The 14,822-nt window shown below is 52.4% G+C and overlaps 1 protein-coding gene across 2 annotated transcripts; it reads left to right on the forward strand.

The window, feature by feature from the left end:
- Positions 1–2,483: 2,483 nt before the first annotated feature.
- On the forward strand, positions 2,484–6,651 carry LOC137856422 (alcohol dehydrogenase 1-like). Of its 2 annotated transcripts, none has more exons than XM_068681786.1 (9): positions 2,484–2,817; positions 3,064–3,186; positions 3,589–3,730; positions 4,016–4,103; positions 4,213–4,432; positions 4,552–4,812; positions 5,095–5,230; positions 5,441–5,579; positions 5,997–6,651. In XM_068681786.1, the coding sequence occupies exons 1-9, from the start codon at positions 2,800–2,802 to the stop codon at positions 6,019–6,021; spliced, it is 1,152 nt and encodes a 383-aa protein (XP_068537887.1). In that variant the 5' UTR covers positions 2,484–2,799; the 3' UTR covers positions 6,022–6,651. The 2 variants fall into 2 exon arrangements, with proteins under 2 accessions (XP_068537887.1, XP_068537888.1); XM_068681787.1 differs by having other exon boundaries at positions 3,085–3,186.
- Positions 6,652–14,822: the final 8,171 nt, after the last annotated feature.

Consider the following 14,822-nt stretch of genomic DNA (forward strand, 5'->3'; position numbering starts at 1 on the left):
ACTTACTGATGTGGAAAAGGCTGGGCAATTAGATAGTACCTCAGCATTTGGGTTATGCACAAGCAGTCTAGCAGGTTGTACAAACACAGTTTTTCTGTTCTTACACAAATGCCCGAGCAATATTTATTTTAAACTGCTTGTTCATGACGCTTCTACTTGCAGATGTGTAAGAGCATGTGCAGTCTTCTCTGACCATTTTGATCTTTCTAGTGTTAAAAGTTTCCCATCCAATACAGGTCCAGCTATGGAAGTATTAATAAGGAAGTATTAGAATTGTTATAATTTGTATTGATTGGTAGAAATGTGGTCTGATGAGAGACGTGTATAACTTAAACCCCAAGCTAAAACTTGCACACTGGCAAAAGATCAGCCAAACATGAGGTTGCTTTGTGGTAGGGCTTTAAAAAATGGGAAGGGAGGTCAGCCTGATTGATGGCCTCTCGTGATGCCAGGTAACCCAAGAACAGCAGATGTGTCCTTTCCAAGGAGGTTATACTTTGACAGTATGATGCACTGTAAAATGGTAATGGAATAGATCATTGCTGCAGGCCTTTAAGCACAAGTTCTCTCTCAGCAATGATCCAGAGAATTGATGCTGCATTGGGAAAAGGTCCAATCTACGTGGTCTCTCAAGAATCATTCAAACTCTGTTTTTAAGTGCGTTGTTTACTTTAAATTTATTTATTTATTTATTCATTTAATCTCTCAATCAGCAGACTGTGGTTCTAGCAAACTTGCAGGATGTTCAAAGAGAATCTATCTTGTGATGCATTGGATTTGAATGGGAACTAGCTTGCCCTTTAGATATGAATCAACCCTCCTCGACCCATGCCTGGCATCCCTGTGCCACAAGATGGTGGCAACAACATTTCGGGAAGGGCAGTGGTCCTCCGTTAACCCCAACCTGTTACTGCCAAGTTTCCCAGCAAGTGGAGCAGCCCCCATGCTTGACAGGAGCTTGGGTGGGGCCAATGATGCAGATATCCCACATGTGGGTAAGGGTGGCACGGGCAGCCTGCACCAGGTCTACCAGTAGTCAATTAAAGCCTTGCTGGTATGCAGTTGGTGTGCAAGCCCTTCCTTGCCATCCACAGCACCTACCCCTGCCCCTGGGGTGTGAGGAGGTGCCATCTCTTGTGCCCTGGGCCCGGTGGGAGAGGGGAGGAGGGAGACTTGCCTCGTCTAGGCTGCTGTGCCAGCACAACTCAGGGAGTCTGTTGGAGGGCCACCGAGGTGCTCGGGGACTGGAGTGTGGGGAAGAAAGATGGGAAGCTCTGAGGTCCACAGTTGCTCTCTTCTCTAGTGCTAAGGAGAAACCTTCTCACCACTTGTGTGGCTTCTTGCTTCCTCCTTTGGAGGACGAGGCCTCCCATCTGGCTTGAAGTCTCCCAGGTAGCTTCTGAATGAGAGCCTTCAGACCGATTTCCAGGGAGAAACTCTTGTCTGGCCCCAAGATGCCTTTGAGGTACACAAAGGACATGATGACATCTGGGAATACCCAGAACAGCCTTACTATGGTCAACCCGTGCTGAGATCAACATGAATTATGCTTGATGGAGATACATAAGTGACCTTGTAGGATGAGGGGAGGGCAGCAAATGCCACTGGCTGCCGTGAGGGTTTTGGAAGAGCCACTTGAAACTACTACCTTCACGAAAAGGCTGCTTCCATTACATGGAGGTGGAACCTGGATGCTGAATGTCAGACTTTCTGATCGAATGAGGCAGTCTATTTAAACCATGACCAAACCAAGCCAAAAAAGAGCAGCGCTTTGGCTGGCCCAAGCCTTTTGGAGCTGTTCTGCGTTGAAACTGTAAAAGGAGGCAGCCCCATCCACGTTCTCCTAGGAGTTTCTTCAGGGTCTGTTCACAGAAGCACAGAATGAAAGCCAAAGCCCTGTTAGAAGTAGATTTGGCCAGGGACAAAAAGAGTATCAAGAAGCTTCTAGACGTCCATCAGGAGGTGATAAAAGGAAGACTGGGAAAACTGTGGGCCCTTTCCAGAAGAAAAGGTAAGGGTAAGGCATTGGCTGGATGGTCACACTCAAAGAGTTGTGGCCAACAGCTCGACGTCCAAGTGGAGATCTGTAATGAGTGGTGCTCCTCAGGGGTCAGTGCTGGGCCCGGCGCTGTTTCACGTCTTTGTCAGTGACACGGACAGTGGGATCGAGTGCACCCTCAGCAGGTTTGTTGATGACACCAAGCTGTGTGGTGCAGACACAGATCTGAGAGAACGGAGGGCGCTGGCAGAAGGGGAACTGCTCACACAGCTGGTTGCAAAGTTACATAAAAGCGTCCTTGGAAAATCGCCCCTTGCTGACACGCTCTTCTCATACCCAGGGGAAAACAGCTGCGGTACCACAGAGAGCTAAGCTGGCCTCCAAAATGCTGGGCGTGTTTATTCGCCATACCATGCTCTCAAGGTCTTCTTTTCTGCTGTAATTATTAATCCTTTCACAAATAGCTGGGGGCGAGCTGCTGCCCGGCCAAAGGTTGCCCCTCGGCAAGGAGTGGAAGCCCGAGCGGTGCCGTGAGTCTCCTCCCTGCAGCCCGGCCACCAGCCCCTGGAGGCTGCGCCTTTCAGGGGGCACAGGGGACTCCCTGCTCTCAGGGGAACCTCCCGCTCTGCTCTCCGCCAGCTCTGGTCCCTCACCAGGCCGCCCGCCGTGCTCCCTGCTTCCCCCTCCAGCCGCAGCCGCGGGGCCAGGAGCGCTCGGGGCCTCGACGCCAGGTGCGGGTCCGGCCACACAGACGGCAGCTCACCTCCAGCCTGCGCCGCCGCTGCCTCCTCTCAGCCCACATGGCCACTTCTGGAAAAGTAAGGACGCTCGCTGCCCTTCTCCCTGTCCCCCTTCCCGCAGAGATGCCCCGGGAATGGCTCAGCCTGCGCTCTTGTGCTGCGCACCACCGATGCCCTGGCTCCCCAGAATAGTGCCTGGTGCTGCCCCGGCGCTGTTCCTGCCACCAGCCAGCCCCCGGGAACAAGGCAACGCTCCCTGTCTTGTTCCCAGCTCCAGCAGCATGAGTGTCCCCGTCTCAAGCCGAAGGCGAAGCTCCCCAGCAGCCTCCCTCCCTCTCCTTGCAGGTCATCCGGTGCAGAGCTGCTGTTGCCTGGGCAGTGGGCAAACCGCTCTCTCTCGAGGAGGTGGAGGTGGCACCCCCAAAGGCGCGTGAAGTCCGTGTCAAGGTAAAAGCAAGGGCTGCCGAGCGCCAATGCCAGCTGCAGCTTCTCTCCTCTAGGGAAAAGACTGCTAACATGATTAAATGCAGAGCATTTGGGAACGTGCCAGCTTGTAGGTAAAGGCGCAGACCTGTGCACAGCGCTGCTCTGGGAAGGTGGAGGGCTCACAGCTGGCAGTGGCTGTCCGATGCCCTGCCTGTCACAAACATCTCCCCAGCTGCTGGCACTGATGCTGTTCAGGCCAAGAGGAAAGGACAGCCTGCACGGGATTATCAGATTCCGTACCAAAACAGTGCAAAGGACTCACCGACCTGGTGACACCCTAAGAAACGAAAAAACTTCTACTAAATGACTACAAAACAGACCGGGCTCCTTCTACAGCTCACCTGCTCTTTCCTCTCCTAACAGATCGTGGCCACAGGGATTTGTCGCACAGATGACCACGTTATTGAAGGTTCCTTTCTTGATATTGATTTCCCAATCATCCCTGGCCATGAAGGAGCTGGGATTGTGGAGAGCATTGGGGAAGGAGTGACCTCTGTGAAACCAGGTAACCAGCTCGCACCCGGGACTCAGCTCTCAAAGCCCATGGGGCTGCCCAGAGCTCGGAAATAGCCCCCAGCAGCCTGGAGCCATGACCCATGACTGTCTGCACACCAGTACCACTGCACCACCACACACGCTTTCCTCATCTGCTCCCCAAAGTGCCCGAGTCAGCCTCTGAATTTTTCCTGTGGACAGAGGAAGCAGAGGGCTCATGCCAGGCGCTGTGACAGGCGGCACCCTCCAGGCTGCCGAGCGAGAGGCACCTAACACCAGTTCTGCTCTGTTCCAGGAGACAAAGTCATCCTCTTTGGCCTTCCTCAGTGCGGGGAATGCTGCTTCTGCAAGAATCCTGACTCCAACTACTGCCTGAAGTCCCAGTGAGTTTGCTTCCCCTCCCCGTTACCTGCGCAGGCTCAGCTCTCAGCAGTGCCGCCGCGCAGGCGAGTGCTCTGCGTGATGAGCGACCCGTGCGTGTGCTCCCAACAGCCTCTCCGTGTCGCAGTGCCTGCTGCCCGACAAGACCAGCAGGTTCACGTGCCGGGGGAAGCAGATCCACCACTTCCTCTGGATCAGCACCTTTGCCGAGTACACCGTGGTGCCGGAGTTCACCCTGGCCAAGATCGACGCCGCCGCGCCTCTGGACAAGGTCTGCTTGCTGGCCTGCGGCTTCTCCACGGGCTACGGGGCTGCCATCAACACCGCCAAGGTTGGTACCCAGCCGTGTCCAGAGCTAGCACCCCGCAGCCACCTGTGCACCCGCAGAAGTGCTCTGCCACAGCCGCCTCCTCTTCCCGCGGGAGGCTGAGCCGGCCCCGTGTCGTGCAGGTCAAACCGGGCTCCACCTGCGCCGTCTTCGGCCTCGGAGGAGTTGGGCTCTCTGTGGTCATGGGCTGCAAGGCGGCCGGGGCCTCTCGCATCATCGGTGTCGATATCAACAAGGAGAAGTTTGCCAGGGCCAAGGAGCTGGGGGCCACCGAGTGCATCAGCCCTGGGGACTTCAAGAAGCCTGTTCAGGAGGTGCTCACCGAGATGACCGGCTACGGCGTGGACTACTCCTTCGAGGTCATCGGGACAGCCGACACCATGGTACGTGGCCTTCTGACACAGTGCCCTCCTCTAGCTCATTCACAGCGTCCCATCGGGGCAAATTTCACCACAGCGCAAACTCTGTTGCCTGGTGCCAGCACTTGTGGGCTTGTGTGTGTGCAGAAAGGCATTTTCTGTCTTGGGGAGTAAATCACGTAGGAGTCTCAAAATAGGATGGTGCTTTCATTGTACGGAGAGGAGGGTTGGTTTGTAGATAGCTATGAGTGGCAGATAACTGAAATTTCTCTCAAGTATTTTTAATGCACTCACCTGTCCCATCAGACTGCTGCCCTGGCCTCCTGCAACATGAACACTGGTGTCTGCGTGGTGGTTGGAGTCTTACCTACTGGTTCAGTGGTTCCCATCGATCCTTTGCTTTTTCTAAGTGGCCGTACCTGTAAGGGGACTTTGATTGGAGGTATGAAAGTAAGGGAAATATTGCAGACATTTCAGTGTTGTCTTTTCACAGTAATTCCTGAACTGCCTGTAGAACAGTTACCCTCTAAGGATAAATATATATATATACACGTATGTATATGTTTATACATGTGTATATATATATGTACACAAATAATAATAGCAGCATTTCTCCAGTCACTCACTGCAGGTGCTTTTCCCCCTTCTCTAGGCTGGAAGATGAGAGACTCCATCCCCAAACTGGTCTCCAGCTATCTGGAGAAGAAATTTAACTCTGACTTGCTGATCACGCACACGCTGCCTTTCGCTAAGATCAACGAGGGCTTTGAATTGCTACACACAGGCAAAAGGTGAGGATGTGGCTCACAGGAGCAAGGCTCTCACCATGAGGCAGTGCCCATCTTGCTGCCCTCGCCCAGCGCCCAAGCAGTGGGAGCAGGCAGGGCCCCGGTCCCGGTGCTGGGAGGCCCTGCTGTAAGGCAGAGGGAAGACCTCCATTTTCCAATACCTCGCTGCAGCGTTGGAAAGCAGAGTGAGGAGGAAGGGCCATCCGTGGGGACCTCGCAGACTGTGCCTTCAGGCTGAGGCACAGGAGCTGTGGGGCGGGACGGGGTGCCTCAGGCTTTCCTTCAGCGCCCTCGCTGAGCTCAGAAGAGGCTGGGGGAGAGCTGAGGTGGCCGGTCCCGGCCGCACCTGCCTGCCCCTCTGCCTGCTCCTGAGCACTGCGGCAGCACCTCCGGTAACTGCTCCCTTCTTCCCCCATCCAGCATCCGCACCGTCCTGCTCTACTGAGAGACGTGGCCGAGGGAGGATGAGCGCAGTCAGCGGCCCAGCAGGCCCTCGTGGCGCAGGCCCTGCTCTCCTACCACCTCCCTGAATGGGATACATGGAGATGAGCGTGACGACCTCAATGGCTCTGGTGCCGCTGCCTGTGCTTTCACGCCCTGCGAGAGCTGCAACGCCACCTCTCCTGAGGAAACACATGCACAAGTAAAAGCTTTCTTCAAATGCTCCCACGCAGTGCTGTGAACAGCAGGGGCCTCACAGGACATGACGAGCTCTGCCTTGCACCCCTGACCCCGCCACCACACCCCTCTTCTCTGCACTGAGCAACTTCCTTTGCTCCCTCCCCTGCTGATGCCTCCAATCTGTAAGCACCTTGCATGCAGACACTGCAAGCACCTTGCATGCTTATGCATGAAATGCCTTGCACGCTCACACACCACATGCCTTGCACGCTGACATAGCAAATGCCTTGCAGACTGTCACACCAAAATGCCTTGCATGCTGATGTACCACATGCCTTGCACACTGATGCACAAAACAGCTTACTTAACAGCTTGCAAGTTTGTTAAAAACTGCTGTGGGGGAGATCAAATAAATAAATAAAGAGTATCAAAGTAATTAAATCACTTAAAAACAGAGCTCGGATTATTCTTGAGAGACCACGTGGATTAGCTTTTCTTCCCAGTGCAGCATCGATTTTCTGGATTGTTGCTGAGAGAGAACTTGTGCTTAAAGGCCTCCAGCAATGATCTATTCCATTATTATTTCAAAGTGCATCATACTCTTACAGTATAACATCCTTGGAGAGAACACTTCTCTTGCTCAACCTCATAGCCACTTTTTATGGCCCCAAAGACCATTATGATGTCCCTCTGCCCTTTTCCCATTTCCTTGCGTCCTGACAACTGCATCCCTGTTTCCACAGCCAAACCACATAGCAGGGGGTTGCCAACTCTTGCTCACTTTGTCATCCACTACTTCTTCCGGGCATTTTTCTGCATCTTGCACTTGCACACCTGCAATTTTGCAGTTACTGCTATTGAATTGCATCCCAATTCTTTAAAACATCTCTTTCCATGTTCTTGGAAGTCTCTTGCTATCTGCATGTTTAATGAGCGTACTCCAATCCGACATGGAAGTCACTCAATAAGAGATATTTACTGGGCTCAGACAACAACAGAACCTTCACAGACACCACTCAACATATCCTGTGAAACAGACTAGCAGATGCCCAATAACTAATCTCTCTGTAAGACTTACCACCAATAATTTGCAGAAATGGCCAGAAACGTAGCATGGGAAGCACATAGAGAATCCTGACACAAATGCTCTTCAAGATCTATTTTAGGATGCAGATTATGGAATGGGACTTTGATAGCCTCACAAGACTACACATTATACCTGGTTCAAAATCAGCTGAAGACAAACGGCTGTAATTCCATTCAGTGTTTTGCAAGCATTCAATTAACTGCTGACCGTACTGAATGACTGTGCTTACAAGTTATACCACACTGTTGTCAGATTTCAGCAGCGTTTGTGTGCCTTTTGAGATCAACACAGCTTGTAAGATGTTCCCAAACTGATAGCCTTTAGTCTGCGTGAGTTTCCTGTGATGTCCTTCAAGTTAACAAACTCATCTTCAAAACACAATGGAGTATTGGTTTGTAGTCACCAGAGCAATACATCCAAACCAAGAAACAAGCAGTTCAAAATAAATATTGCATGGGCATTTGTGTAAGAACAGCAAAACTGTGTTTGTACAACTTCAATGTTCAGCTGCACAGAGCCTGTCTGAAAGAGAGTTTATGCACATTTTCTCTTGCAACTCCCATAGGTCTCAAACACTCAGTCTTGACTGCAAAACATGCTTGCGCCAGAGCTTCCATGTGGCTACAGATGTCCTTCAGCATCCGTGCCCTGCAGAGCAGGCAGGGAACACACTGACTGAATGGCAGTGGGACTGCTCCCAGAGTCCACAGTGGAAATGGTACTGGAAGTCACTGGGGCTTGCTTTGGAGAAAAATGCAAACAGTAGCAGCAAAAATCACACAACCCCCCCTCACATTTCTCAGTGATCCAGTTCTTCTCCGATCCATGGCACCGCGTTCATACTCCTCACATACCAGTGTGGTTGGCTCCATATGATGCACATGGTTGTGCCACGGCACTTTCAGGTGTATTGGATGGATCACTGCCAGAGGTGATGGTGCCCCCTGTAAAGCCCCTGTTCCTGCCACCCTTGACTATGGCTTGCCTCAGATCCTTCCCTGACACTCCTCTGCCACTATCCCTGGATATGGCATCTGCCCGTTCTGCACCCATGTCTGGTGAGCCTTCTCATGGCCTTTCAAGCTCCCTCACACCTGGCACACACAGTACTGAGTTACCCTTTATGTGTAACATAAACTCAGGATAACTCAGGATATATCATGGAAAGAGCTATCATGAGATGAACAACCACTCTTTATCCGACATTTGTTTTCTTGGGCTGCGTGATTATCAAGGCATTGAAAATTAATATCATCTGTTTTGCACAGCGTTCCCTCCCAATTTTCATAATAATAATAATAATAATAATAATAATAATAATAATAATAATAATAATAGCAACAACAACAATAATAATAATAAAAAATGTATTAGTCACCTCCAACAAAGGAACGTGACAAACATGTGCACCAACTCCACTAGAGATTGTACGCAACAACTTTAGGGAGAGGAATCATAGACTCTTGGAATCAGAGAGTGGTCTGTGTTGGAAGGAACCTTAAAGACCATCCCATGCCAACCCCATGCAATGAGCAGGGACACCATCCACTAGAAAACCTTATCCAACGCCGCTTCCAACTAGATAGACCTTAAGCACTTCCAGGCATGGGACTTCTCTGGGCAACCTGTTCCACTGCCTCACCACCAATGGAAGTGGTTAAGGCCAGGTTGGATGGGGCTTTGGAAACCATTGTCTAATGAAAGCTCTCCCTGCTCATCACAGGGAGCTGGAACAGGATGGTCTTTAAGGTGCCTTCCAACCCCAATACATTTTGTGAGGCCAGAATACTAACAGCCAGCCTTGTGCACTCAAGGTCAGCTACCCCAAGGCCAGAGACTCCGTAGACTTTCTAGACACCGGTTCAGTCTGAGCACCCCTGTGAGGACAATCGGTTCCTTTTTGCTGCCTGGGCTGTCTCCACCTGCAAGCGTGGGCCTGGTGCTGCTCACCTTTCTGCCACAGAGCCCCTCAGAGAGGACGCAGGCTTCATCTTCTCTACTCCCTCCCTGCAGGCAGCTGTCAGGTCCACCCCTGAGCCTTCTCTCCTTCGTGCTGACCCAAGGAGATCCCTCAGCCTGCCCTTGTATGCCGTGTGCCCCGGCCCCTCACTCCCTCGTGTGCCCTGGGCTGTGCCCACTCCACACCCATCAGGATCTTTCCTGTCTGGGGGAGACCAGAAGGGGATCCCGGAGTTCAGGCGTAGCCACAAAAATGACACCAAGTCAGAGAGGAAAGTGGTTGCTTACTGGTTGTTGTTTATTGTTGTTGTTGCAACGCATTTATGTATTTATTATGATTATTCTATCAGTCTGTTGCCCCATCCTGGGAAGAGCTGGCACCCAAGCACCTTGAAGGGACTTCACGCTGCACTCCCGCGCTTCTTCGTGGCAGGCCTGAAGACTTCTCTGCTTCTGCAGAGGAACAGCTGTCTGCGTGCCCGTTTCCAGGGCTCTGCTGCTGCTCTCTGTGCACCGCCATGCAGGGCCAGGCTTCGTCTTCAAGCAGCTCTTGGCAGCCTTCTGGAGACACCCCACGCCCAGCGTGGCCTTCGCAGGGCTTCTCCTGTCACCCGCTGCAGCAGCCCAGAGGAAGCCGAGTGCGCTCTTGCCCAGTGCTTGGGGCTCCGTGCAGAAGAGATGACACTTCTGCAGGAAAGGGGGGGAAGGGGAAGGGGAATTGGAAGGGCAAGAGGAAAGGCGGGGGAGGGAAGGGGGGAGAGGCCATCTGCAGGCAATCCGGCATGATGGTAACGGGATGGCCTCTCCCCCCTATGCGTGGCGGTGGAGGCAGTGCCGGGAGTACGGAGCGGTCCGGGCGGTTCTGCGATGACGGTGTTGGTGTCTCGCTGGTGGGAGCCCTGGCACGATGGTGTTGTGCCACACCAGATGGGATGGAGGTGGATCCACCTCCATCGGCTCTTCCTCCTCCACGGGTGGATCCACCTCCATGGGCTCCACACCATCCGCCGCGGCCGCTCCGTCTCCACTGCTGCTCCACCGCCGCCACTTCTTTGCAGGCTCCATAGCCCAATTCGCTTTCGTCCCACGCAGGGGTGGGCAGCTGTCGCCCCAGGTTCTCTTCAGACCAACCATGGCTGGCATTCGCTAGAGATCCTGGGGGATCAGCGAGGGGGGGGCCAGGCGCAGGGGCTTTTATAGGCCCCAGGACAACGCCGGGGGGCAGATGCCACTGTGACATCAGGAGGCCTCTGTGATGGCCGCAGTGATGGCGCCACGCCCCAGGCCCGACATGGCCGTGTTGGGAGGGGGCTTCTGAAAGAGGCCCGAAAGAGGCCCTTGGGTGGAATGAGGATGGCTAGGGTGCTGGGGGCCCCTTTCCTAAGCCTTTTTGCTTGCCAGTGTGACAGGCTGCCCCTTGGGCACCGGGACTCATCCCATGCCTCCTTAGCCCCCTCCTCATCCCATGCCTCGTGTCCCTGTGCCACAAGATGGTGGCAACAACATTTTGGGTCTTCCTTTACGCCTACCTGTCACCACCACATCTCCCTGCAAGTGGCCCGTGTTTGAGTGAGACGGTTCATGAGTGGGGCCAGTCGTGGTCCTGGCACAGTGGCAGAAAATAAAGCTGTTGAAAGTGAGACCTAGAAAGACGCTTTTTATCTGAAACCCGTGCTCTTCTCAGTGAGCATAGCCGATGGTATGACACAGGGTTTGAAGGGTTTTAGGCATTCTGACTTGGTTCCCAATGCTTATATGGGGAAATGGGCTGAAATACATTTGTCTAAGTAGCGATACTGGAAATTGATTCAATGTCTTCTGAATATAAACATGATGAGATGGAGAGTTCAAAGGAAAATATGGTTGAAATACCCAAGTAGCTAATCACATGCACCTGACTTACTGATGTGGAAAAGGCTGGGCAATTAGATGTTTGGTGTTTCATGTGTTCATAACGCTTCTACTTAGAGATGTGTAAGAGCATGTGCAGTCTTCTCTGACCATTTCGATCTTTCTAGTGTTAAAATTTTCCCATCCAATACTGGTCCAGGTGTGGAAGTATTAATAAGGAAATATTAGAATCGTTATAATTTGTGTTGATTGGTAGAAATGTGGTCTGATGAGAGATGTGTATAACTTAAACCCCAAGCTAAAACTTGCATGGGGTTTAAGTGAGATTCACATCTCCTGTTCTTGGGTTACCTGGCATCGCGAGAGGCCATCAATCAGGCTGATGGTGACCTCCCTTCCCATTTTTTAAAGCCCTACCACAAAGCTACCTCATGTTTGGCTGATCTTTTGTTAGTGTGCAAGTTTTAGCTTTTTTCACCATCCTCCTTCTCCCACCCCAGGGCCTCTTTCAGGCCTTTTTCAGAAGCCCCCTCCCAACACGGCCATGTCGGGCCTGGGGCGTGGCGCCATCACTGCGGCCATCACAGAGGCCTCCTGATGTCACAGTGGCATCTGCCCCCCGGCGTTGTCCTGGGGCCTATAAAAGCCCCTGCGCCTGGCCCCCCCCTCGCTGATCCCCCAGGATCTCTAGCGAATGCCAGCCATGGTTGGTCTGAAGAGAACCTGGGGCGACAGCTGCCCACCCCTGCGTGGGACGAAAGCGACTTGGGCTATGGAGCCTGCAAAGAAGTGGCGGCGGTGGAGCAGCAGTGGAGACGGAGCGGCCGCGGCGGATGGTGTGGAGCCCATGGAGGTGGATCCACCCGTGGAGGAGGAAGAGCCGATGGAGGTGGATCCACCTCCATCCCATCTGGTGTGGCACAACACCATCGTGCCAGGGCTCCCACCAGCGAGACACCAACACCGTCATCGCAGAACCGCCCGGACCGCTCCGTACTCCCGGCACTGCCTCCACCGCCACGCGTAGGGGGGAGAGGCCATCCCGTTACCATCATGCAGGATTGCCTGCAGATGGCCTCTCCCCCCTTCCCTCCCCCGCCTTTCCTTCCCCTTCCGCTTCCCCTTCCCCTTCCCCCCCTTTCCTGCAGAAGTGTCATCTCTTCTGCACGGAGCCCCAAGCACTGGGCAAGAGCGCACTCGGCTTCCTCTGGGCTGCTGCAGCGGGCGACAGGAGAAGCCCTGCGAAGGCCACGCTGGGCGTGGGGTGTCTCCAGAAGGCTGCCAAGAGCTGCTTGAAGACGAAGCCTGGCCCTGCATGGCGGTGCACAGAGAGCAGCAGCAGAGCCCTGGAAACGGGCACGCAGACAGCTGTTCCTCTGCAGAAGCAGAAGTCTTCAGGCCTGCCACGAAGAAGCGCGGGAGTGCAGCGTGAAGTCCCTTCAAGGTGCTTGGGTGCCAGCTCTTCCCAGGATGGGGCAACAGACTGATAGAATAATCATAATAAATACATAAATGCGTTGCAACAACAACAATAAACAACAACCAGTAAGCAACCACTTTCCTCTCTGATTTGGTGTAATTTTTGTGGCTCTGCCTGAACTCCGGGATCCCCTTCTGGTCTCCCCCAGACAGGAAAGATCCTGATGGGTGTGCAGTGGGCACAGCCCAGGGCACACGAGGGAGTGAGGGGCCGGGGCACACGGCATACAAGGGCAGGCTGAGGGATCTCCTTGGGTCAGCACAAAGGAGAGAAGGCTCAGGGGTGGACCTGACAGCTGCCTGCAGGGAGGGAGTAGAGAAGATGAAGCCTGCATCCTCTCTGAGGGGCTCTGTGGCAGAAAGGTGAGCAGCACCAGGCCCACGCTTGCAGGTGGAGACAGCCCAGGCAGCAAAAAGGAACCGATTGTCCTCACAGGGGTGCTCAGACTGAACCGGTGTCTAGAAAGTCTACGGAGTCTCTGGCCTTGGGGTAGCTGACCTTGAGTGCACAAGGCTGGCTGTTAGTATTCTGGCCTCACAAAATGTATTGGGGTTGGAAGGCACCTTAAAGACCATCCTGTTCCAGCTCCCTGTGATGAGCAGGGAGAGCTTTCATTAGACAATGGTTTCCAAAGCCCCATCCAACCTGGCCTTAACCACTTCCATTGGTGGTGAGGCAGTGGAACAGGTTGCCCAGAGAAGTCCCATGCCTGGAAGTGCTTAAGGTCTATCTAGTTGGAAGCGGCGTTGGATACGGTTTTCTAGTGGATGGTGTCCCTGCTCATTGCATGGGGTTGGCATGGGATGGTCTTTAAGGTTCCTTCCAACACAGACCACTCTCTGATTCCAAGAGTCTATGATTCCTCTCCCTAAAGTTGTTGCGTACAATCTCTAGTGGAGTTGGTGCACATGTTTGTCACGTTTCTTTGTCAGAGGTGACTAATATGTCTTTATTATTATTATTAATATTATTATTATTATGAAAATTGGGAGGGAACGCTGTGCAAAACAGATGATATTAATTTTCAATGCCTTGATAATCACGCAGCCCAAGAAAACAAATGTCGGATAAAGAGTGGTTGTTCATCTCATGATAGCTCTTTCCATGATATATCCTGAGTTATCCTGAGTTTATGTTACACATAAAGGGTAACTCAGTACTGTGTGTGCCAGGTGTGAGGGAGCTTGAAAGGCCATGAGAAGGCTCACCAGACATGGGTGCAGAACGGGCAGATGCCATATCCAGGGATAGTGGCAGAGGAGTGTCAGGGAAGGATCTGAGGCAAGCCATAGTCAAGGGTGGCAGGAACAGGGGCTTTACAGGGGGCACCATCACCTCTGGCAGTGATCCATCCAATACACCTGAAAGTGCCGTGGCACAACCATGTGCATCATATGGAGCCAACCACACTGGTATGTGAGGAGTATGAACGCGGTGCCATGGATCGGAGAAGAACTGGATCACTGAGAAATGTGAGGGGGGGTTGTGTGATTTTTGCTGCTACTGTTTGCATTTTTCTCCAAAGCAAGCCCCAGTGACTTCCAGTACCATTTCCACTGTGGACTCTGGGAGCAGTCCCACTGCCATTCAGTCAGTGTGTTCCCTGCCTGCTCTGCAGGGCACGGATGCTGAAGGACATCTGTAGCCACATGGAAGCTCTGGCACAAGCACATTTTGCAGTCAAGACTGAGTGTTTGAGACCTATGGGAGTTGCAAGAGAAAATGTGCATAAACTCTCTTTCAGACAGGCTCTGTGCAGCTGAACATTGAAGTTGTACAAACACAGTTTTGCTGTTCTTACACAAATGCCCATGCAATATTTATTTTGAACTGCTTGTTTCTTGGTTTGGATGTATTGCTCTGGTGACTACAAACCAATACTCCATTGTGTTTTGAAGATGAGTTTGTTAACTTGAAGGACGTCACAGGAAACTCATGCAGACAAAGGCTATCAGTTTGGGAACATCTTACAAGCTGTGTTGATCTCACAAGGCACACAAACGCTGCTGAAATCTGACAACAGTGTGGTATAACTTGTAAGCACAGTCATTCAGTAAGGTCAGCAGTTAAATGAACACTTGCAAAACACTGAATGGAATTACAGCCATTTGTCTTCAGCTGATTTTGTACCAGGTATAATGTATAGTCTTTTGAGGTTATCATAGAATACAAATTCTGTCCACACGGTGAGACAATTCCCACAGCAAAAGATTGCTGCTTTGCAGGTTAGTGGTGTAATTATTTGGGA

Source organism: Anas acuta, chromosome 4 (genome assembly GCF_963932015.1).
Source record: "Anas acuta chromosome 4, bAnaAcu1.1, whole genome shotgun sequence".
In the NCBI taxonomy this organism is placed as follows: domain Eukaryota; kingdom Metazoa; phylum Chordata; class Aves; order Anseriformes; family Anatidae; genus Anas; species Anas acuta.

Bases quoted from the DNA above. Each gene is read 5' to 3' on its own strand.
- LOC137856422 (XM_068681786.1), top strand. The intron at 4,433-4,551 runs GTTGGTACCCAG...CGTGTCGTGCAG, and splicing joins CTGCCATCAACACCGCCAAG to GTCAAACCGGGCTCCACCTG. The intron at 4,813-5,094 runs GTACGTGGCCTT...CTGTCCCATCAG, and splicing joins TCGGGACAGCCGACACCATG to ACTGCTGCCCTGGCCTCCTG.